The sequence below is a fragment of the Canis lupus genome, chromosome 5 (assembly GCF_003254725.2).
Source record: "Canis lupus dingo isolate Sandy chromosome 5, ASM325472v2, whole genome shotgun sequence".
In the NCBI taxonomy this organism is placed as follows: domain Eukaryota; kingdom Metazoa; phylum Chordata; class Mammalia; order Carnivora; family Canidae; genus Canis; species Canis lupus.
In genome coordinates, this window is record NC_064247.1 from 81,632,881 (window position 1) to 81,656,643 (window position 23,763).

The 23,763-nt window shown below is 49.3% G+C and overlaps 2 protein-coding genes across 17 annotated transcripts; one reads left to right on the forward strand and one right to left on the reverse strand.

Moving 5' to 3' along the window:
- The first annotated feature begins 3,007 nt into the window (after positions 1-3,007).
- Positions 3,008-8,707, forward strand: CENPT (centromere protein T). 8 transcript variants are annotated; one of them, XM_035715730.2, is made up of 15 exons: positions 3,217-3,334; positions 3,431-3,568; positions 3,984-4,048; positions 4,305-4,383; positions 4,518-4,605; positions 4,713-4,809; positions 4,933-5,069; positions 5,193-5,229; positions 5,439-5,581; positions 6,109-6,309; positions 6,808-7,116; positions 7,372-7,462; positions 8,042-8,209; positions 8,296-8,400; positions 8,477-8,707. In XM_035715730.2, exons 4-15 carry the CDS (start codon positions 4,327-4,329, stop codon positions 8,598-8,600), a joined length of 1,557 nt encoding a protein of 518 aa, XP_035571623.1. In that variant the 5' UTR covers positions 3,217-3,334; positions 3,431-3,568; positions 3,984-4,048; positions 4,305-4,326; the 3' UTR covers positions 8,601-8,707. The 8 variants fall into 8 exon arrangements, with proteins under 8 accessions (XP_025282361.1, XP_025282356.1, XP_048965612.1 ...); XM_035715731.2 differs by lacking the exons at positions 3,217-3,334; positions 3,431-3,568 and adding an exon at positions 3,071-3,198; XM_025426572.3 differs by lacking the exon at positions 3,984-4,048.
- Positions 8,708-8,798: 91 nt separating this feature from the next.
- TSNAXIP1 (translin associated factor X interacting protein 1) lies at positions 8,799-23,763 on the reverse strand. Of its 9 annotated transcripts, none has more exons than XM_025426560.3 (16): positions 23,624-23,763; positions 20,206-20,305; positions 14,953-15,065; positions 14,681-14,807; positions 13,436-13,529; positions 12,225-12,421; positions 11,680-11,815; positions 11,076-11,245; positions 10,830-10,989; positions 10,623-10,753; positions 10,361-10,486; positions 10,078-10,230; positions 9,865-9,974; positions 9,528-9,654; positions 9,315-9,421; positions 8,799-9,110 (listed from the first exon to the last, which is right to left on the reverse strand). In XM_025426560.3, exons 1-16 carry the CDS (start codon positions 23,761-23,763, stop codon positions 8,870-8,872), a joined length of 2,232 nt encoding a protein of 743 aa, XP_025282345.1. In that variant the 3' UTR covers positions 8,799-8,869. The 9 variants fall into 9 exon arrangements, with proteins under 9 accessions (XP_025282345.1, XP_025282346.1, XP_025282348.1 ...); XM_025426561.3 differs by lacking the exon at positions 23,624-23,763 and adding an exon at positions 23,176-23,507; XM_025426563.3 differs by lacking the exon at positions 14,953-15,065 and having other exon boundaries at positions 23,624-23,762.

The following is a 23,763-nucleotide window of genomic DNA, read 5'->3' on the forward strand; positions in this document are numbered from 1 at the left end:
TTTTTTTTTCTCCTGATTACAGGCCATGGGTATGATATTAAGCCTAGAATATAGTATTTCTAATTGTTTACTATTTTAAAAAGACCCGTCTATGTAAAAGCTTTAAAAGAAAAAAAATAATACCCCAAGTTAATTTATTTAAAAAAGAAAAAAAAAGCTTTATTATAAAAGGAACCAATACTTAAAATTTTTGGAGAAATACAGGACAATAGGAAATGAACAGTTTGTCTGGTCCCAACATCCAAACATTACTATTGCATTTTTTTTAAAGACTTTATTTATTTATTCATGAGAGACAGAGTGGGGGGGGGGCAGAGACACAGGCAGAAGGAGAAGCAGGCTCCATGCAAGGAGCCCAACGCGGGACCCGATCCTGGGTCTCCAGGATCACGCCCTGGGCCAAAGGCAGGCGCTAAACCACTGAGCCACCCGGGGATCCCTACCATCACATTTTGTATTTACAATTAATGTGCTCCATGGTATGGGTTTCACAGACTCATAACAGGAAAAAGTCCCGTTCCTCCTGGCCTATGCCACTGAGGTCTGCAGCTTGCTTGAACCCCTTCAAACACAGAATTGCAAAAAAAAAAAAAAAAAAAAAAACACAGAATTGCAGCCCATGGTGAAAGATGTGCATTCATTTGGGTGAATATATAACAGTAAAAACATGAATACACACTTTGTTATATGATTAAACGTTTAGAAATGTGTGTAGTAGAGACAAAATTAAGCAAAAGAGCATGTTATGTTTTTTTTTTTTTAAGATTTTATTTATTTTTTCATGAGAGACACAGAGGGAGAGGCAGAGACACAGGCAGAGGGAGAAACAGGCTCCATGCAGGGAGCCCAATGTGGGACTCGATTGGGTCTCCAGGATCACGCCCTGGGCCTAAGGTGGCGCTAAACTGCTGAGCCACCCAGGCTGCCTGTTATGTATTTTCATTGTCATATTATTACTGATAGAGTACTGTTCCTACCTGTCTTTTTTTATTATTATTATTTTTTAAATTTTTATTTATTTATGATAGTCACACACAGAGAGAGAGAGAGAGAGAGGCAGAGACACAGACAGAGGGAGAAGCAGGCTCCATGCACCGGGAGCCCGACGTGGGATTTGATCCTGGGTCTCCAGGATCGCGCCCTGGGCCAAAGGCAGGCGCCAAACCGCTGCGCCACCCAGGGATCCCTGTTCCTACCTGTCTTAAGACCTACCTTACTCAAAAAATATTGAGAGGTCAAATTCATATCATGCACAGAATTCATTATTCATGCACAGACAGTGAAGATTATGCTTAATAAAATTCTATGGGACACCTGGGTGGCTCAGTGGTTGATTATCTGCCTTTGGCTCAGGGCATCATCCTGGAGACCCAGGATTGAGTCCCACTTTGGGCTCCCTGCATGGGGCCTGCTTCTCCCTTTGCCTATATCTCTGCCTCTCTCTCTCTCATGAATAAATAAATAAAATCTTTAAAAAAAATTCTACCTCCCATTTCATAAAATCACCTCTAATCTACACTTAAATCTCTTATACTTGAAACATCTAGAATGCATAGCTTTCTTCCCACCCCCCACACCCCAGGCTCTGCCCACCTTCTATCTTGTCACCTCTGGAGAAAGACTAGAACCTTGTCACATGTCTCCTTGCTTCCAATCTTGCCTCCTCTATAAAATCTGTTGTTCGTATGGCTACATATATATATTTATGTAATTCCTCTGCTTAAATCCCTCCAAAAGCTTACTGAATTTAGAATACTGTCCAAACTCCTTTCCATGGTCTGGTCCTTGCCAGTCTCTCTCATTCCTCCCTCCCTTCTACATGCACCCAGTATTTCTTTTTTAACAAGTAGCAAATGTAAAGTTTAATCATTTTTTTAAAAGATTTATTTATTTATTCATGATAGCAAGAGAGAGGCAGAGACAGAAACAGGCTCCATGCCAGGAGCCCAATGCAGGACTCGATCCCGAGATGCGAGGATCGCGCCCTGGGCCAAAGGCAGGCGCTAAACCGCTGAGCCACCCAGGGATCCCTAGTTTAATCAATTATGTAACACATAGACACCTGATCTAGGAGCAAAAGGACAAGCCCATGGAAGACTCAAAACTCTAGTTCTAATTAAGTTTACGTGAATATTTAAGAAAGGTGGGGAGCCTGTCTGGTGAAAACATGGTAATAGAGTTTTTAGCATTTTGAGAACTTTTGAGAGTCAAAATTCATCTCAAAATCACACATTTGGGCAGCCCCGGTGCTCAGCGGTTTAGCGCCGCCTTCAGCCCAGGACGTGATCCTCGAGACCTGGGATCGAGTCCCACATTGGGCTCCCTGCATGGAGCCTGCTTTTCCCTCTGCTGCCTCTCTCTCTCTCTCTCTGTCTCTCATGAATAAACAAATAAAATCTTTTTTTAAAAATAAAATCTTTAAAAAAAATCACACGTTTGGAAATTGTAACATTTCTGCTGGATCACAAACAGCCCACTAGCCTTTGGGTCTACAAACTTTCTGCCTCTTCTAAGGCAGAATGGTCTTCACAAATGCAAATCTGACCAGGTCGCCTATAGAATAAAATTATTTTTTCCTATTTAAGTGTCTTTCCTTGACTCTAGAGGGAGATGGGAATGCGACATTTTAATAATAATGATTTATTGAGGACCTGTCTTACTATGTTAAACATTATCTCATTGAGGGGTGCCTGGTTGGCTCAGTCTGTAGAGCAGAGGACTCTTGATCTCAGGGTAGGAGTTCTAGCCCCACCTTGGGTGTAGAGACTATTTAAATAAATGAACTTTAAAAAATTATCTCATTGAATCGGTACAAGCCCCTTATTAGATGGGTATCACCTTCAACCTACAGATGAAGAAACCAAGGCTTCGAATGGTTGCACACGTGCACTCCCAGGTAAAAAGTGCCTCCAAATCCAGAGCTTGCAACGACCACTACACGCTCCCCCTCGCCTCTGGGCAATAGGGTTAGAACTGCAACTCCCGTGAGGCAGTGCGGCAGCCTCGCGAGAGTTGGCTTAAATGCGGCGGCGGGAAGGCGGCGGCCGAGGCAGCTTCAGCGCTTGGAAGGCGGACTGCTGAGGCGATGGCGGATACCTACAACAGCGACAGCGAGCCTACGACGCGCACGCTTTTGCGGCGCGTGCTGGATACTGCGGACACGCGCACCCCACGGCGACGCCGAAGTGCTCGAATTGGGTATGTGACAGCGCTGCCGAGGGGGTCAGGTCTCAGCGGGATCCAGTACTGACCCTATTTGGAGAGGGAAACTGAGTCTCGCAGAGCCGCAGGGCCCAGGGTTCTGAGAACTGACTCCACCTTCTACCGGGCTCCGGTCAGTTAGTTGTGCCCCCATCCCTGGGAATCCAGACTGCCAGGTCTCGGGACCACAGAGGTCAACTCTGCTCACGTCTTTGCGTTTCTGCTTCAGGTGGTGCAGGATGGGCGCTCAGAATCTGGCCTGTCCTGTTCTCTGGGCCACACCTCCCCCAACACCGGCCCAAAGTGTATCCAGGCATCTACCCTGAACTGCCGCCTCTGTGGTGCCCACCTTTTCCCCGCACATGCAGTCAGTCCCCTTTCCCTGTAGCTCTCAGCTGGAAGTTGGGAAGGGCGCTAGAGCGCACAGCCTGGGCAGATTCGGGAGGCAGAAACTAGAAAGATGCTTTGCTCGGGAGCAGGGACTTTGGCCTGACCTGGTGGCAGTGGCAGTGGATGAGGGCTGTGGTGAGCTCACGGCCCAGAGGGTGTGGCGTCTGCTAGACTGGGGCAGCAGTTTTACAGGCACTGGGAAGCTACTCACAGTAGGTTTTAGATCTGTAAGTGATGAGATGGGAGCCGTGCCTTGGGAATCTGAGAGGGACTGGAATGGAGAGACTAGGGCTGGAGTGACCTATGTAGAAGCTGCTGTCAAACACTGACAAGTACTTGAAAGGTTTCAAAATACTCAAATATCCTTCTTGGATTGTTAATTTTCATGTCAGGAATGAATACTTTTCCAATTGCTCCTCTTGTCTGTGTGGATAACCTCTGCCTCTAACAGAGTCAGGTCTGTAAAGCCTTCCTTAGTCCCTCCCTCTGGCTGGATCATTATGATCCCTCTTTTTCCCATATCCCTCAGGCTCCTCTATCCACAAGCTGTTGATAGAGCTGGGAACAAAGGCTAAAGGGAGGGGCAAGTGGTTTCTGGGTCCCTGGCTTTGAGGGAAAAGGGCTTCAGGCCAGGATCCCTGATGAAGGCATATCTCTGCATCCTCTAGTTCCCTCTCCCTACTTAATTCTCAGAGCTATTGGTGTTTACACAGTGTCCAGAAAGCCCGACTTGAAATGCCGCTGAGTAGCCCCACAAAGATGAATGTGAGCCGGCGTTCCCAAAGAGCCAGGGTAAGTCCCCAGGCCACTGACCACTGACCACTACAGGGCTCTTGCTGCCTTCAGGGGGCTCTGAGATCTGACTCTGCCCTGAGGAAATCTCAAGGCAAAGCCACAGACTGATTACTTGGTGCTTTCATCCAAAGTCTATTGAGAGATTGGCCCGTGTTCAAACCAGTGGGCATCTGGATGAACAGACACCCCGGACTCTGCTGAAGAACATCCTTCTAACTGGTGAGTGAACACTAGCTTGCTGATCAGGGTTAGATACCAGTCCCTTGGCATCCTTCATTCAGGGCAGCCTGTCCTACCAACCCTACCCTCTCTTTGCTGTTCTGCAGCCCCAGAATCTTCCATCATGATGCCAGAGCCTGTGGTGAAGCCAGTACCGACGCCGCAGGTGGTCCAGTCCTCTAGACGGAAAAGCAGTCAGGGCAGGTGCACAGTGAATTCTTCCCTTGCGCTGGGCTGTTGGGCAGCTCTAATCAGGGAGTCTCTTGAGGGCCCCAGAAGCCAGGATTGGGCTTCCTGGCCTGTCTGAGATAATTTCCATCCTTGTAGCCTGGAGCTGCAACTTCCTGAACTTGAGCCACCCACAACCCTGGCTCTAGGTCTGCTGGCTCCTGGTAGGAGGAAGCAGAGGCTGAGATTGTCAGCGTTTCAGCAAGGAGTGGACCAGGGGCTGCCTCTCTCCCAAGGTAAGACCCTGGACAACACCTTTGGCTATCCTCTCTTGCTGTCTGGAGAAGCTGAGGAGGCCTGAGAGAGGGCTCTCAGGAGCTTCGTAACTCATCATGGTTTCTTTTTAAATTCTCTTGCAGAGCCTCATGGGAATGCCAATGCCTCCTCCCTTACCAGGTGCTGTTGCCTATTCTAGGGGTTGGTGGAACGGCTTGGACAGGGAGGTATTAATTGGGTTGGAATCTGGCCATACTGGTCCCTGCCAGTTTTAGCTTCATGGTATCATTGCTGTGTTCTAAGAGATGAGAGCCACAGGGCAGATGGGGAGTTCTGAAAATTGGGCCTCAGATACCTGACTTTCCTTTGTGCCTCCTCCCTCCCACCAGCTCCCTCAATTTGACCTTTGCCACACCTCTCCAGCCACAGTCAGTGCAGAGGCCTGGTTTGGCTCGCAGACCTCCTACCCGCCGAGCTGTAGATGTGGGTGCATTTTTGCAGGATCTGCGAGATACTTCCTTGGTTTCTCCAGGTAAGGTTGAGATTTCCCTCTCCCACCCCCGTAGGAAGTGCTGCTGAGTCCAGGATTACTCCTCTCTCTGTCAAGGACAGTGAGCCAGCTTGGCCAGTAGGTCTATGAGGAGTTTCTGCTTTCTTTCTCCAAGGTGCCTCTTGTCGTAATGGGGCCCCAGTCTTGATCCCAGTATCTTCTAGGATTCCATATTCTTGAAAAAGTTCAGGGCCGAGGGAAAGAAAGGTGTGGTGTGGTGACTGGAGCTTCTTGGTAGATTGATGAGGGTCAGGTTTCAGGATCAGCTGGCCAGTCAGAACTGACCAGGCAGCCTGATTCCAGAAGACAAATCAAGTTCACTAGAGTAAGAGGAGGCTTCCTAGCAGAGGGAGCAGAGTGAGAAGTGTGGAGGCATAGGTAAGCAGTTTTGGTGGGACAAGCTGTAGAGGGTGGGAATGCTAGGCTAAGAAGCAGGAAGGTAAGCAAAGAGAGCTGTGGAAGGTTGATAAGGCTGGAGAACAGAGGGTCAACTGGTGTTTGATCTCCAGGTGACAGCCTGAGAACCCCTGTTGCTACCCTGCCAACGGATACCGTGTTGGAGGACACTCAGCCCTTCTCTCAGCCCTTGGTTGGCCGTTCCCCCAGTGTATACCACTCCCTGCCCTGTCTCTCTCATACTGAGGCTGAAGATGCTGAGAGAGCTGTCAGTCACAGGACACAGAGCAGTGGACCTAAGTTGCAGAACTACAGTGAGTATGTGGAGCATGTGGCCTGGAGCTTAGCCTTGGATGAGAGTTGACACTGGTGCTTTTCCCTTCTCAGTCCTGTATGTGTGCCCCGCAGAGCTCCCTGGTTGTTGGTTCCTCTTACGTGTTAGAGCAGGGTCAGTTTGGGGCCAGGATACTCTAAATAAGTACCTTGGTCTGCTTCTGGACACTTCTCCTCAGTGAGCTAGACTGGGTCTTACTATACCCTCTCTTTATCCTTCTCAGAGCTACAGCCTTGTCCTACTGCTTTTCTAACCTATGTTCTTTTTTTTTTTTTTTTTTTTAATTTTTATTTATGATAGTCACACAGAGAGAGAGAGAGGCAGAGACCTAGGCAGAGGGAGAAGCAGGCTCCATGCACCGGGAGCCCGACGTGGGATTCGATCCCGGGTCTCCAGGATCGCGCCCTGGGCCAAAGGCAGGCGCTAAACCGCTGCGCCACCCAGGGATCCCTAACCTATGTTCTCTCCCTTGATTCAGACCCTGGAAAACAAGCCCAACTTCTGGCAAGAAAGGCAAAGAATGTTGATGCCATTGCTATGAGCTTCCCAAACAAGAGCAGTGCAATCTCTGGAGAAGATGGAGTAGACCTTTTACAGGATGGAATTGATGAGGAGGCAGAGGAAAGGATGGAGGAAAATTTGAGTGTGAGCGAAGTAATGGACACAACAGGAACACAAGGATCTGTCAGGACAGAAAATTCTAAGGGATATAGAGAAATGACAGAAGCTGTTGAGACTAATGAGCCAAAAGGATCTTCAGAAGATGAGGATATCTCTGATAGAAGAGGTAAAGGGCCCAGTGCAGGGAAGAGGGAGTAAATGGGTAACAACTGTGTTCAGTCCCTAATCTGAGGAGTTATACCTCTGGGTTATGTTTCTGGGCATAAGTTATGTTGAGTTGGGGAGATTCTGAGGGGCCCATTGCTTGGCTGGCTAGAGCTAGATGTGGCCCTTGAGGAATAGGACAAGGAAGCTGTGGGCCTTGACAATTGGGTGAGATAGTCAAGGCTGAGACCCCTGTAATCCTGCTCTTTCTCTACAGCAAGTCCAGAGTTGGCTTCCAACACCACTCAGTCTCCTCAGGCCAGGCGACCTCAGTTTCTTGAGCCAGCCCCACCGTCTAGCACTGCAGTGTAAGTCTCATGACCTTGTTCTGCATGGGCCTCTCAGGAAGGGGGCAGGCTTCAGACCTTGGCATTGAGCACCAAAGGGTTATTCCCCTTCCCATTGGAATGCAGATGATCACTCAAGAGATCACCCTTAGACAGGCTGGGTGGGGCTCACTGAGTACATGTGTCATCCTGGTGCTTGCTTCCAGGTTCTTAGAGGAACCTAGTAGGGGGAAGTGCCTTAGTCAGTATGTAGTCAGAGAAGGCTTCCTAGAGACTTTAGCAGAATTGAATAGGTAGCAACAGGCAGAGGGGAAATGTCCATGTGGAAGACTGAGGGTCAAGGGCCTGAGAAAGTATCAGTTTATGTAATGAGTCTAGACTGCGACATTGGGTCCAGACTAGAGGATCAGGGCCCCAGGGAAAGATCAGGCCTCTATGTGGCCCCCTGTCCCCACCACGGCCCGGCAGAGAGTTAGAGCTCTTGGTCCAGGATAGCTAAGGAGCATATGGGCCCTAGTCTGGCTGGAGCCAATAAGACTTGTTTTTGATTAGGGGCCTCTTCGGGCAGCATTTTAGCTAACTATCCACTCTTGCCCCCAGCTTATCTTCAGAGCCTCTGTCGACCAGGCTTCCTCCCAGAGCCCGAGCCCCTGGCTCCAGACCCCGTCAAGATCCCCACAAGACTGGACTGAGCCACTATGTGAAATTCTTTAGCTTCTGTGCTAAGATGCCCATGGAGAAGAAGGCTGTTGAGATGGTGGAGAAATGGTGAGTCCTGAACATTCAGGGTAGGGAGAGGAGCCCCTCAGATCGACAATACTGTTTAGTCTGTCCTACCCCAACCCTTTTGGCAGCCTGGACAGGTATTTCCAGCATCTTTGTGACGACCTGGAGGCATTTGCTGCTCATGCTGGCCGTAAGACTGTGAGGCCAGAGGACCTAGAACTGCTGATGCGACGGTAAGTGGGCAGAAGCAGGGAGGTGCTGGGTATGGGAGGCTGCTACTGATTCTGTCTCTATCTTCCTCTGCTGCAGGCAGGGCCTGGTCAACGACCAAGTCTCTCTGCGTGTGCTTGTGGAGCGGCACCTGCCCCTGGAGTACCGGCAGCTGCTCATCCCTTGTGCATTCAGTGGCAACTCTGTCTTCCCTGCCCAGTAGTGGCCAGGCTTCAACACCTGCCCAGTCCTTGCCTAGGGGACTGCCCCACACATTCTTCCAGTTTTCTTCCCCAGTTCCCCAGCATCAATAAAGTGTCACAAACAGAATGTTCCATGTTTTGGTGTATATCCTGGGGCCAGCCAGGCCAGGACCAACCCTCTCCCTCCCCTCAATTCCCAGGATAACCTGGAGAATAGGTTCAGTCAAATAATTTTATACTAAAAGTAGAGGTTAGCAGCACTGGAACACTCAGGCAGCCCACAGTGTCCCTAGCTTGCAGGCTCTGGCTCTCGAGACCCCATGCGCCTGATGTCAATCATCTGAAGCCGTTGCAGGGCAATCTTGAGCTGTACCACAATGCTTTCTTCCTTCTCTTCACCCTCCTCAGGCAGTTCTGTCATGGGGAGCTGGAAGGCCTGGATCAAGTAGCTATTTAGGGTCTGCTTTTCCAGGCTGGGATCAATGCTTATCAGGGCTTCACGTATCTGAGGTAGGGTTACCTCATTATGGCTACCCAACAAAGAAAGAAAGATAGGCCTTGATCCCTCCTTTCTGCACTCCAGACCCCAAGGTGCCACCTGCTGAGCTTGAGCAGTATATAGGGCCCAGCAGCAAGCTCAGTGCACAAGGAGACACAAGGCCTTGAGATGCCACCCTGTGGCATCGAGATTTGCCTATGGCTAAGTGGGCCAAAGGGCCTCAGGAATTACTCACAGTTCCATGCCCAGCTCCTGCTTTAGCTCCCGTAAGTACTCATCCTTTTCGTCTACATACTGTTCCCACAGCTTTTGCACAAAGGGCGTACTCTGGCCTTCTTCATCCTAGGAGGGGCCATAAGGCAAGGTGAAAACACGTTTGGGGTCCAGCAGAGGCTAGAGCAGGGCTGGGCAAGTTCCTGGACAACCCCCCGCCACCCCCACCCCCCACCTCTGTAAATAATGAGCGGTAGTTGAGCAAGTCTGCATTGCTGCTGTTGGGATGCCAGCCTCCTGCCTCCATCAACTCCTGAATTTTCTCTTCCTTCTTGAAGGGGAAGGTGCTCTTGAGGACAGTGCTGTGGGGAGATACAAGGGCCAACAGGCCTAGCTGTGGCCTGCTCATGCATCTTCCTGTATCCCTCTGCCAGCCCCACTAGTGCTCAGAAAGGACAAGTGTTGAGGCTGTGACCCCTTCCTACCAAGCTCCCCTTACCCCTGCGTATCAGGGAGGCTGGCCAGAGGAAATGTTGGACGGGAGTTTGGGAATGGCTGGACCAGCCCCTCACCTTAAATGCTCCATGGTTATCAGCCCTTCATTCTGACTGTCAGCATTCGTCATCTCCTTCAGCAACTGTGCCACTGTCTCCTTCTGCTTGATGTATACATTCTCACTCCTCTACAGGAAAGGAAGCATTGGATAATTTGATGCTTCCTGGAGTAGCAGGGATAGAGCTGGCTTATGCTGGGGACAAAAGATGGAGAGCCAGACCCAACCTTACCTTTCCCATCAAGACTGCATAAAACTGACTCATGACCTCATTAGAGCGGAACAGCTTGATATTTTCAAAAATGGTGTAAGCCCAGGCCATGGCTTCACCAGGTCCAAAGCGATGCTCCAGGAAATTGAAGAAGAAATCTGGGAATTTCTCTTTCTGCAGAGTGGAGATGACTGTTTGGGAAGCCTGCCCCATCATGGGTTGGCCCTTCTCCCTAGTACCTCAACAGAACCCCCTGGAGGACTCTGGAGGCCACACCAACCCAAAATGGCCCATGAGGTCTGACCTGCTCTTCAACAAGACGTTGCTTCCAGGCATCCTTGAGGAGGTTTACCACATCCTTCTTGGTTGGCTTCTTATTCTCCACAATGCCATCAAATCGAAGGAAAGGGGGGATGGCTTCCCCATAACCCTGGAAAGGAGAGTGTCCGCTCATCTCTGGGCCGGGCAGAGCCCCAGAGGGTTCCTCCAAAACCTCAAGTCTTATTAGCACAAGGCCTGGCTGTTCTGTCTCTGGCCCCAAGCCTCCAGAGCCCAGGGACCCCTACCAGACCAGGAAAGAAATCTTTCTCCCGAAGCAGCCCCTCGCCAATCTCTTCCAGGAGCACATCCACCAGCTGGTCGCTGTTCTTGCCCTCAGCCAGCATTTGCCAGCGATCTGGGCCCCCAGCCACCACATCTGCAGGTGGAGAGAGGGTACTGGAATCCAAACCACATCCTTGAGCAGTCCCTGGGAGTACAATGACCATCATTACCTTCACACTTGCTCCAGTCAGGCCGTGGCGTAGAGGTGCGCTGGATTTCCTGGAGCTCAGAATGAAACTGATCCCGCTCCTTCAGTGTGGTCATGTGCAACTGCAGCAGTATCTCATGCTCCTTGCAGACCTCTTCATAGTCATCTCTCAGGCTGTCCAGCTGTGGACAAGGTGACTAATTCTTGCTGCCCACCTGTGTGATGTTGCCTGAACCTGCCTGCCCTGCCTGCTCACCAGTACCAGTACCTGCTCCTGCAGATCCTTGTTGGTCTTCTCCTGCATTTCAAAGTCCCTCCTGGGTACCACATCTCCAAAGTTAGCCTTCATGGTGTTGAGTTCCATCTGTGTGCGGGTCAGGTCTTGCCGGGTCATCTTCAGAGCCAGTGTTAACTTCACGGGGTCCTCCCCCCAGATGCCTGCCAGGGTACCCGCCAACTTGCAACACTCTGCCTCTAGGATCTGTAGCCCAGGGCAATTTTAGAGTGTCCGTCAGGGCCTGGTCCCAGGTCCTTTTCTCCCTGATTGGAAAGCCCTAGGTCTTTCCCACAGCACTAACAGCTCAGAAGTTCGGGCTTAAATAGAGAACCCAGGACATGGAGTACCAGGCCTGTCCTGCTCCCAGGGAGTCTAGGCTGCCTTAGCAGCCAACAATTGTTTCCTACTTAAACGATGAGTCTATGATTCTCAGCCAAGCTCAAAAGATCCATAGACCCAGGCAGCAGCAGGAGCATCCCTGCTTTGTGAATAGGCATGGAATGAACAGACATTAGGAGAGTTCAGTGAATGGGGATGAGTGGTGAGACTCCTCTTTAGCACCTCCTCCACATAGAGAAACCCCCCTCAGGCTTACCTGGGGACTGGGCTAGTGACATGTCCTCCCTCTGGTACCGTAGCTCATTCAGGTCTGCAATGAGGATCTTCCGGGCATCTCGCTCCGTGAGGTAGCGCAGGTACTCCTCAGCCAAATTCTTTCTCAGTTTGGATACCTGTTGGGAAGGTGGCTGTGTGGCCAGGGGCTGTATATAACTAACCATCAAAGGGGATGGGATGGGTGCTGAGTGGCCCCATCAGGGTCTGGGAACAGGAAAAGTGGAGGAAGGAGACAGACCATTCCTGAGAATCCAGCAAAGTATCAACGCTTCCTCCTGTGGAGAAAATTTGGCAGCCAAGAAGCAGGACTTCTGGCATTTGGGGCCACATGGAGCCAGTGCTAAGCCAAGAAGGAAGGGGCAGGGTGTGGAGGTAGCCTCTGGGGGGAGGTGGTGGCTCAGGATATCATTCCAGGTAGAAGGGTAGAGAGTTAGGGAGTCACCTCAGTGCCCAAGGCCTCAGATCACCCCTAGGGTGGGAGTAGCAGGAATTTAGGGAGTTGGTTACCATACTACTCCCATTCACCTCACTCTGCAATGAGATCTTCTCCTCATTCTTTTTGTCAATGAGTTTTAGTAAATTCATCTTCTCTTTCTTCAGCATGGTGATTTCATATCTCTCCTCAGCCCTCATGGCCAAGATCCTCTCGTTGCAGTCCTCATTCACAGTGACAAGCTTGGCCTTCAGGGGCTCCAGAGCCCGAATCTTCTCCCTCTGGTGAGCTAAGCAGGGACAGGTAGGAGAGTCCCTTTGGGACCACAGAGAACAAACAGCCAAGAGACACTGATCCTAAGGTCACAGCGAGTTGCTATGTCCCTTGCAAACTCCATGTCTGTGCATGCCTGTTCAAAACATGGCCCCTGCTTAAGGCCTTCCTGCATTTTCTTTTATACCAGAGACAGCAGTGCCTAGGTGGCTTCCATTGATTGTCTGCCTTCAGCTTGGGTCATGATCCCAGAGTACTGAGATTGAGTCTCATGTTGGGGGATGGGGGGGTCCCGGGGGAGGTCCCTGCTCAGCAGGGAGTCTGCTTCTCCCTCTGCTCCTCACCTCACTTGTGCTCTTGCTCTATCTCTCAAAAAAAAATATTTTAAACAAACAAACAAACAAACAAACAAACAAACAAACAAACCAGAGACAGAGTCTGGATGAGTACTGGGGTTTCATCTATGCCCTTTCTCCCTATAGCTTTTATTTTTATTTTTTTTTAATTTTTATTTATTTATGATAGTCAGAGAGAGAGAGAGAGAGAGAGAGAGAGAGAGACAGGCAGAGGGAGAAGCAGGCTCCATGCACCGGGAGCCTGATGTGGGACTCGATCCCGGGTCTCCAGGATCGCGCCCTGGGCCAAAGGCAGGTGCCAAACCGCTGCACCACCCAGGGATCCCCCCTCCCTATAGCTTTTAGTCCTGCAGTTGTACCATGCCCAGCACTCCTGAGCCTGGTTGGGGAGGCTCATCACTTCCCAGAGGTACTCACTCCCTCTTAGACTTTGTTCTCAATAGTGAAGTTGCTCTCTTTCCTACAGATACTGCCTTACCATGCTTGCCAAGGACTAGAGGTAGGTAGTCAGGTTCTCTATCACACACGACAGTGTAAGAAAAAGCTGAGCAAGGCTTGGTGACCTCAAGGCCCAGTTAGCAGCTGCCCCAGTACTTCTGCACAGCCCCAGAAGGTCAGAGTAGGATCCTCTCCATGCCTTCCAAACTGGATCCAGGCAGAGGCTGCAGTCTTACCCAGCATCACCTCATATGCATTCTTGATGGAGGATAGCAATGGCTTGTACGTTTTAAAGTCCTCTATGAAGAACTCAAAGATTTCTCTGTAAGGCTGGCAAGAAAAGGGGACCTGTCACCTTCTGGCCTATAGCTGCCACTCTTAAGCTTAGAAGTATTATAGCATGAAGCTGCCAGGTGACCCACATTCAAATAAATGCCTGGGTACTACCTGGGTCTCTCAATGCCAGGAAGCTAAGGGGCAGCTCTGTCCCTCTCAACTCTTCTCTGGAGGTCTCTCCTGGTACTATCTCTGAAGCCTGGAAGATGACCTGGATTGGGGCCATTCCACTCTGGCTCTCCAGGCTGCTAGCCTTCTCCAAGCACTGTTTCATTTGGCCTCTCACCAGCACCCCCTTGCTATCTCACAGACCTGGGGGAACAGGAGGAGATCAGAGGCTCTAGCCTTGTATTCTGACCAAGGAGAGTTATGATTTTCTGTCCCATTTGGACACAGAAGTTTTTGGAGGCAGCATTATGTCCTGGAATTAGAATAGGTTCTGGAATCAGCCCTGAGTTCATATCCCAGCCCCACCATTTCATAAATGCATGCCTTCTCTGAAGTTCTGCTTCCTTGTTGATGATGAGGTACCTTTAGCTTGTGAGATTGTATTCAAGGTCCCATTCAGGGCCTGACACACAGGTGATGCTCAGCAAATGCTTCTGTCAGTGATTAAGTCAGAAGTGAGGGATTCCCTGTCATCATTCCTGTTTGAGCAGGGATTTGGTGATTCCCTCCTTTAAATGTGCTAGAATCTGATCTACATCTAGATTTTCCTATGTGTCTGGGCTAAGTTCCTCAAGCTTGGGTCTGTCATCCCTGACCTGGTAAATACTGTATTTACTGCTTCTTGCTCAGTGGCCAGGATTTCAGGCCATTGGCTGATGTCCAACAACCCATGCTAGGCACTGAAGATCACAGAGCTGAAGGGACTGGAGATGGCATCCAGTCTACTACCTGACTCAGATGTGGAAACTCAGACCTAGGGAGAGTTTTGGATTAATACTTGCAGCTTTGCCTGCTCACTGACTTTTTTATAGAACATGTTTCCCTTACCAGGAATGGGGACCTAAAAGAGCTGGGAGTGACTGGTTTCTCCTGAAGTCTGAAGTGCTCAGTCCTAGTGAGTAAGGTTTCTTCCCACCTGTCTTCCCACCCACTCCCCTCCACCCCCACCCCGCCCACAGTTATTCTGTGGCTCTGACCTGTAGCCTCAGCTCCTGGGTAGAATCTGTGCTCAGGTCCAGCAGGAGGAGCTCCTTGCGTAGGTAGTTCTCCAGCTGCTCCAGGTACCTCGGCTTAGTAGTGCCCAGAGGATGCTGTTGCCAGCTACTGCATGGGATGGGGGAATGAGAGGGATGGGTACTCCATGGCCTCTTGCATCATTAGTCTGGGCCAGCACATGCCCCTGTGCTGTCTCTGGGTCCAATGCTGGGTCTGTACCAGCCCATGCACCATGAGGCTGACCCCAGCTTACCCTGCTCGCTTCCGGTAATCATATGAACAGGGCTTTCGATTATGTAGAATGGTCTGACCACTGGTGTGTGTGGGCCATGGGGACAGTTGGCCACCAATGGAGAACTGACAGGACTGCAGGAAGAGACAGGTGGGGTTACCATGGCAACACGGATCCCTTTCCTGATGCTCGTCCCCATCCTCCTCCCTCTACATTTTATTTTTTTTAATTTGAGAGAGAGATGGAGACAGCATGCATGCACAAGCATTGGGGGGAGCACAGGGAGAAAATTTTGGACAGACCCCCACTAGAGCATGGAGCCCACACATGGCTCAATCCCACAATCCCAAGATCATGACCTGAGCCAAAACCAAGAGCCTGACACTCCACCAACTGAGCCAGCCAGGCTCCCCTTCCCCATAATTCACAGAATTATGAATTCTTTTTTTTTTAAGATTGATTGATTGATTGATTGATTTATTCATAGAGACAGAGACAGGCAGAGGGAGAAGCAGGCTCCATGCAGAGAGCCTGACGTGAGACTCGATCCAGGGTCTCCAGGATCACGCCCTAGGCTGCAGGCGGCGCTAAACCGCTGTGCCACCGGGGCTGCCCAGAATTATGAATTCTTAATATGGTTCATAATTAAGATTATGGGCACTAGAGGTAGAGAGAGTTTAGATTAAAAAACCAGATGCCCCTTCTTGGCTGTGTGACCACAGGCTTAGCAGTCTCTACATTTCTACATTCATAAAATGGGGATGGTTTTAGTTCCCACTGCACTGTATTGATGTGAGGATGCAGTGAGAAAACATGAAGTCGGTTTACACAGACTCAGACACCTTCTTGGAACTCAGTAAAGGTGAGCTGTTCTTCTCTTCTGGAGGTATGTCAGTGAGTATTGCATATCTGTACTATGAAAACAGATATGAGTACCAATCTGTACCAGCCCCGCTGTACTGTTTGTGGGACTCAAACTGGGGAATCTGAGATCACACCCTGAGCCAAAGGCAGACATTCAACTGCTGAGCCACCCAGGTGTCCCAATTACTTTCCAACTTAAAAGAAAATTGGGGCCACCTGGCTGGCTGTCGGTGGAACATGCAACTCTCCATCTCAGCCCTGTGAGTTCAAGCCTCATGTTGGGTGTGGAGATTACTTCAAAGTAAAATTTTTAATAAAGAAAGAAAAGAAAAGAACATTGAATTAGAATTCAATGTTGAATCCAATATTAGAGCCCCCTCTGTGCCCCTTAACTATGTAGACGTTTAAGAATAAATTCCTTTTTTCTTGACCCATTAACTTCTTAGAATACAACGTTATAAAAATAATGTTGGGAGCGTCTGGCTGGCTCAGTCAGAGAAGCATGGGACTCTTGATATCAGGGTTGTAAGTTCAAGCTCCACGTTGGGTATAGAGATTACTAAAAATAAACAAACTTGGGATCCCTGGGTGGCGCAGCGGTTTGGCACCTGCCTTTGGCCCAGGGCGCGATCCTGGAGACCTGGGATGGAATCCCACATCGGGCTCCCGGTGCATGGAGTCTGCTTCTCCCTCTCCCTCTGCCTATGTCTCTGCCTCTCTCTCTCTCTCTCTGTGTGACTATCATAAATAATAAATAAAAATTTAAAAAAATATTAAAAATAAACAAACTTAAAAAAAAGAATGTTAAGGGGATCCCTGGATGGCTCAGCGGTTTAGTGCCTGCCTTCGGCCCAGGGCGTGGTCCTGGAGTCCCGTGATCGAGTCCCGTGATGGAATCCCACATCGGGCTCCCTGCATGGAGCCTGCTTCTCTCTGCCTATGTCTCTGCCTCTCTCTGTGTGTGTCTCTCATGAATAAATAAATAAAATCTTAAAAAAAAAAAAGAATGTTAAAATTATAGTTCATAATGTTTGGGACATGGTCAGAGCAGCACTCACAAAATACTTTTTTTAATTAAAACAAAATTTTTAAAGATTTTATGTATTCATTCATGAGAGGATCAGAGAGAGGCAGAGACACACAGGCAGAGGGAGAAGCAAGCTCCATGCAGAGAGCCCAATGCGAGACTTGATACTGAGACTCCAGGTTTACTCCCTGGTCCAAAGGCAGAGCCTCAACCACTGAGACACCCAGGAATCCCTAAAAAATTTTTTTAATTATTGTATTTATTTATTGTATTTATTTATTGTATGTATGTATATATGTATTTATTTATTTATTTATTTAAAGATTTTATTTATTTATTCATGAGAGACACAGAGAGAGAGAGGTAGAGACACAGGCAGAGGGAGAAGCAGGCTCCATGCAGGGAGCCCAATGTGGGACCTGATCCCAGGTCTCCAGGATCACACCCCAGGCTGATGGCGGCGCTAAACTGCTAAGCCACTGGGGCTGCCCTGTTTTTTATTTTTTAATTTTAAGATCAAGAGTCCGAATCTTGGGCACCTGGTGGCTCAGGAGTTGAGCATCTGCCTTTGGCTCAGATTGTGATCCTGGGGTCCTGGGATTGGTCCTGGGATTGAGTCCTGAGTCCCGCATGAGGCTCTCCACAGGGAGCCTGCTTCTCCCTTTGCCTATGTGTCTCTCTGCTTCTCCCATGAATAAATAAATAAGATCTTTTTTAAAGTTTTTTTTTTTTTTTTTTTAAGAATCAGATGCTTAATGGACTGAGCCACCCAGGCAGCCCTTTATTTTTTTAAGTAATCTCTATCCTGAATGTGGGGCTTCAACCCAAGACCCGAGATGAAGAGTCATATGCCCTACCGACTGAGCCTGCCAGGTGCCCTGGTATTTATTTTAATTGCTTAAAATACTTATGCTGTTAGGAAAGAAAACCTTAAGCTTTCTTTCTGTTTGAAAAGAACTATCAGGGAGTGTGGGTGGCTGAGGCAGTAAAGCGCCAGACTCTTGATTTCATCTTAGGTCATGATCTCAGAGTGGTGGCACCCAAGCCCCAAGCCCCAAGCTCCCAGCCCCCAGCCCGGCACCAGGCTCCACGCTCAACGCACTCACCTGACCCTCCCCCTTTCTCTGCTCCTCTCCCCACTTGTGCTGTCTCTCCCAAATTAAAAACAAACAAACAAACAAACCCACAAAATTATCAACATTTTTAAATAGAAAAAAAGACTAAATAGGAGTATAAATAGACAAACTGGAAATACAAGAAAAGTCAAAGTATTAAAAATCAAAGCCAGACAAAAATGTTTTTGAAATTTGTCAAAATTAATGTGCTTTTTTTTGGGGGGTATGTGATTTTTATAAACGTGTCAAGTAACCCTGAAAGACATCTGAGAAGCTGTCAAACAAGCACCTGACCCTAGTGAATTAATAAGTTTTTCAGACTTTCAAAAGTTCAGTCCTTGTATTTTCTCTGCCGTTTCCGTGGAGAAAAAAACGTGGTCACCCTATACTGATTCCTGGGCAAGTAAGGCAGAATTCTGGGTGTTGGTCATCATTACCAGGGGCCTCCGGCCCTGGATGGGAGCCAAGAGGGCTCCGGGGCGCTCCGAGCTCTCGGCTTCCCCCTGCAGGGGAGAGCAGGAAGGGCGGCCGCCGCGCGGGGCGGATGGCGGCGTGTGGGGGGGGAACAGTGCTCCCTGGTGGCTAGGGAGGGCGGTGCTGCCGCTGCGCGAAGGAGCCTGGCCCCAGCTCAGCTGTGCTGGGAGGCAGCTACGTGGTGTGGGGAGCGTGTGCCCCAAATCATCCGGTCTTCTGGGGCTGTGGCTGCGCTTCATCTCCGTGAGCAGTCCACACTGACCCCTCTTCCCTCTCTCGAGTCCCCAAATTACCTATTCCAGACACACTAAGAAAATCACTACAGGGCAGCCCGCGTGGCTCAGCGGTTTAGCGCCGCCTTTAGCCCAAGATGTGACCTGGAGACCCAGGATCGAGTCCCGCGTCGGGTTCACCGCATGGAGCCTGCTTCTCCCTCTGCTTGTGTCTCTGCCTTTCTCTCTCTCTCATGAATGAATAAATAAATAAATAAAATCTTTTTTAAAAAAATCACTGCAGGGGATCCCTGGGTGGCGCGGTGGTTTGGCGCCTGCCTTTGGCCCAGGGCGTGATCCTGGAGACCCGGGATCGAATCCCACGTCGGGCTCCCGGTGCATGGAGCCTGCTTCTCCCTCTGCCTGTGTCTCTGCCTCTCTCTCTCTCTCTCTCTGTGACTATCATAAATAAATAAATAAATTTTTAAAAAATCACTACACAGCCTATAATACTACGCAGCTCCACTGTGACCTAGAGTTATGGTTTTTTGTTTTTTTTTTTTTTTGGTGTTTGTTTTTTAAGTATTTTATTTTTTCATGAGAGACACAGAGACATAGGCAGAGGGAGAAACAGACTCCCTGCGGAGAGCCTGCTGTGGGACTTGATCCCAGGACCCCAGGATCATGACCTGAGCCAAAGGCAGATGCAACCACTAAGTCACCCAGGTGTTCCTGGAGTTATGTTTGCTAAACTGTGTTTTTTCAAAAAATTTTTTAATAAATGTGTTTTTTCATTTGATTCTGATAGTGGCTGTTTGCTAATTAATTACAATCCAATGATCATATCAACCAAAGCCCCAAAGTACCTAATGAGACAGCATTCATTTTTTAAAAGTAAGCTCTATTCCCAACCTGGGGCTTGAACTCACCACCCAGAGATCGAGTCACATGCTCTACCACTGAGCCAGCCAGGTACCCCAAGATAGAGACAGCATTCATTTTTATGTAAAAACTTAAAAGAACAGGAATGGAGGAAGGACATTTCCTGAGGCCAGTTGAGTCTCTATTTCCAACCCAGAGTCAGCAACATGAGGGGCGAACATCTCTTTAATCCTGCCTTCACATACCTACCTACAGCATTATGGAGCTCTTAACATATGCCCACCACTCAAGTACCTGGGCCATACAGAAAAAAATGATAGTCACAGCCCTGAGGGACCTTGACAAGTCTGGTATGACCATCCCAGCACCTAGCACAATGCCTGCCATATGGCAGGCTGAATGAAAAAATGAGGTCTAATCCAGAATGCTGAGCTACAGGGGAAGGGTGTCCATGGACAGCAGCTGAGTCTTTCTCTACCATGAGAGATCTGGAAGGGCTTTTCAGATGAGGTGCAGCAAGTGTGCACACCCCTACCTCAGAGCCTGATGGGCCTGGCCTCTGTGGCCACACTCCCCCAGCTGCGGAGAAGCTACTCTGGGAACCATGTTTCAGGTGGGTGGTGCTTTGGGGTTGCAGAGAGGGAGGCAGATAGGGTCTGAGAGCCGACATCTGGGTTTCCAACAAGACATTGCCACTAACCAGTGTCTTCCGTTTCTGAGAAAGCTTGCGATTCTGGATGTTCTTGGTTTCTGTGAGGAAGGAGTCATCTATGATCCCTCCTGAAGGCCGCATGTGTGTTCTGCACAGAAAAGGGGAAAACAGTGGTAAGTGACAGAGCCCTGAGTGGGGACAGCACCTCCACCCTTCCCAGATCTATATGACATGGCGTCTTCTCCCTGTAGAGCTAAGCTCTGGGTCTTCCCAGCACTGCCTGTAGTTTCCCAGAGATGCTGCCAACAAGCTCCTGGCCCTGGGCCCAAAACATTTTCCTACATTCCCAGAAACCTTCTCATGCTGAGAATCTCACCAATTCCTACAGTGACAGGAAAGCCTCACCATGAGCCCAGAAAACTGTGGGCTTATACTTTCATTCAGTGTTCAGATGAGTTTCATGTTTGTGACTCTGACACATTCTGGGGGTGTGATACCAAGGCAGGTGCTATAGAACAAGAAGCACAGGGCCTGGGGTCCAAGGGCTGGGGTGTCAGCTCCCATCCTATACTTAATGGCTGAAGGTCCTGGGGGCTGACATCTGGTGTTCCAACAGGGACCCCTAGGCAGGTCATTTAACCTCTCTCAGACATCCTAGTTTGCTCATAAGGAAATGGAGACGAGTCTTGCTTTTTTTCTGTTTTTCTTTCTTTTTTTTTTCTTTTTAAGATTTTATTTATTTATTTGAGATAGAGAGAAAGAGAGTATGACCAGGGGGGAAGGGCAAAGAGAGAGGCAGAAACAGACAACCTGCTGAGCAGGGCGCCTGACATCCCAGGACTCTGAGATCATGACCTGAGCCAAAGGCAGACGCTTAAACAACTGAGATACCCAGTGCCCCTCTACTTTATTTTTTTTAAGATTTTATTTTTAAGTAATATCTACACCCAATATGGGGTTCAAACTTATATTCCAAGATCAAGAGTCACATGTCCTACTGACTGAAGCAGCTGGGTATTCCCCTATATTTCTACCTTAAAGGTGGGGAAAACTCAAGTTACCTAACAGATCACAGGCAGTGGGTATAACAGGGGTATATCCTGGTATTGAGTGAACTCAAGCGCATTCCTGAGCTGAGTAACAACACTCTCAAGCCTGCTGTCCGGTTCTTGTAGATTCATTTTAACTCTAGATAAAATAATTAAACTGGCAAATAATCTCCTGATTTTTTTTTAAGAGAGGGAGGGGAGAGGGACAGAGAGAATCTTAAGCAGGCTCTATGCCCAGCACAGAGCTGATGCAGGGTTCAATCCCACAACCCCAAGATCATAACCTGAACTGAAATCAAGAGTCAGATGCTCAACCTACTGAGCCTCCTGACTTTTGTAGGCTTTCTCTGTTGGGGCAACAGACCCTGAAGGATTAGAGTTTAGGTGGGATCAGGTTTTTGCATTGGTGATAAGAAGGGAGAAACTACGTTCATTAAACACTTACTGAATGCTTAGTATATGCAAGAGCTGTGATGAAAGCTTCACATATTCTTAAATGTATTTTTTTTTAATTTTTATTTATTTATGATAGTCACAGAGAGAGAGAGAGGCGCAGAGACACAGGCAGAGGGAGAAGCAGGCTCCATGCACCGGGAGCCCGACGTGGGATTCGATCCCGGGTCCCCAGGATCGCGCCCTGGGCCAAAGGCAGGCGCCAAACCGCTGCACCACCCAGGGATCCCCAGCTTCACATATTCTGCCTAAATTTTCCCAACAATATATTTTTTAAAGATTTTATTTATTTATTCATGATAGTCACACAGAGAGAGAGAGAGAGGCAGAGACACAGGCAGAGGGAGAAGCAGGCTCCATGCAGGGAGCCCAACATGGGATTCGATTCCGGGTCTCCAGGATCGCGCCCCAGGCCAAAGGCAGGCGCCAAACCGCTGCGCCACCCAGGGATCCCTCCCAACAATATTTTTGAAGTGGGTTGTATCATCCCCATGTTTGAGATACAGAAGCAAAGGCCCTGAACTTAAGAGACTTCTTCTTTTTTTTTTTAAGCTTTTATTTATTTATTCATGAGAGACAGAGAGAGAGAGAGGCAGAGACACAGGCAGAGGGAGAAGCAGGCTCCTCGCAGGGAGCCTGATGTGAGACACGATCCTGGATCCCAGGACCACCACCTGGGCCGAAGGCAGGTGCCCAACTGCTGAGCCACCCAGGCATCCCGAGACTTCTGAATTCCCAAAGCTGGAAAGATATTTAGCCAAAATTTTTGTTTTAGTATGTACACTTGTGGCTTTACGAGCTAATAGAGCTTGTTGTCATCTTTTGGAGTGCCCAGAGACTGCAACCTGAATAGACAGCAATTCGACAATCATCTTTGCCATAAGCTAATGGGCGAAGAGGCAGTTTATCTCTGTGGCTAAGAGCGCAGGTTCAGGAGTCTCACGAGGCTGGGATCAAATCCTAGCTCTACCACTTTTTTTTGTTAGCATTTTTAATAAATGATTTTATTTATTTATTCATAAGAGAAACACAGAGAAAGGCAGAGAGCTAGACAGACGGAGAAACAGGCTCCCCGCGCGGAACCCAACGTAGGACTGATCCCAAGACTCCGGGACCACGTCCCTAGCGGAAGGCAAACGCTCAACCACTGAGCTCCCCAGGAGTCCCCTTAGCTCTACCGCTTATAAACGTGTAAAACACATGATCTCTCCAGGCTTCTATTCATTCGTAAAACGGAAATATTACTACCTCATAGAGTTGTGAGGTTAAATGTGCCATATATAAAGTAGTTGGCACATAATATATGCTCAATACATGCAAGCTGTCTCTTACTAATGATAAAGTGCGCCAGCCCTTTTGCTAGCATCTAGTGTTCTCAGGGGGCTAAGTCAGTCCAGATTCCATTTCTGCACCACCGATCCTGAGGGGCTGAAGCCCTGGACCAATGGGCAGAGGCATTTCACTTTCTGGAAGTTCTCAAACCCTCCTCTCCGCCCTCAGTCGGGTCAGGGCCTACCTCGACGTAGTCGCGAAGCTGGAGCACCGCGGCTTGGGGGAGGCCATGACCCTCAGACAGTCGGGCAGCCAGCACCCGCGGCCCGGGAAGCTGCGGTAGTGTACAGCCCGTCGCTATGGCGACCAGGCCCCAGCATCCTAGCGGCGGGGGCGGAGTTGAGTCTGTGCCACGCCCACTCGGCCAGAGCCCACAAGCTGGGAGCAAAGCCAATAAGCAAAGGTGGCCTCGGACCCGGGGACAGGGTCCCCTCAGTCAGTTACTACCAGTGATTTGACCCTGGCTATCGGAACTGAGGCGGGGGGATAAACAGAGGCCATGGGGGCGGGCGGTGAACTGAGGACCCGGAGCCGCGTCGCCAGCGGGAATTGTAGTTTTTGGTTTCCCAAAGTCTCCGCTGAACAGGCTTATGACTGAGCAAATTTGTACTACATCTCCCAAAGTTCCTTACGAGCACTGGTTGTCCCGCCTCTGGAGAGCTCTGCATTGTGGGATATATAGTCCGAAATGTGGCGAAGCAGGGCAGAGTCCAAAGAGAGGTGTAGGACTTGGACTCGGTTTCCCTGCGGCCTCGGTAGGCTCGCGGGCCAT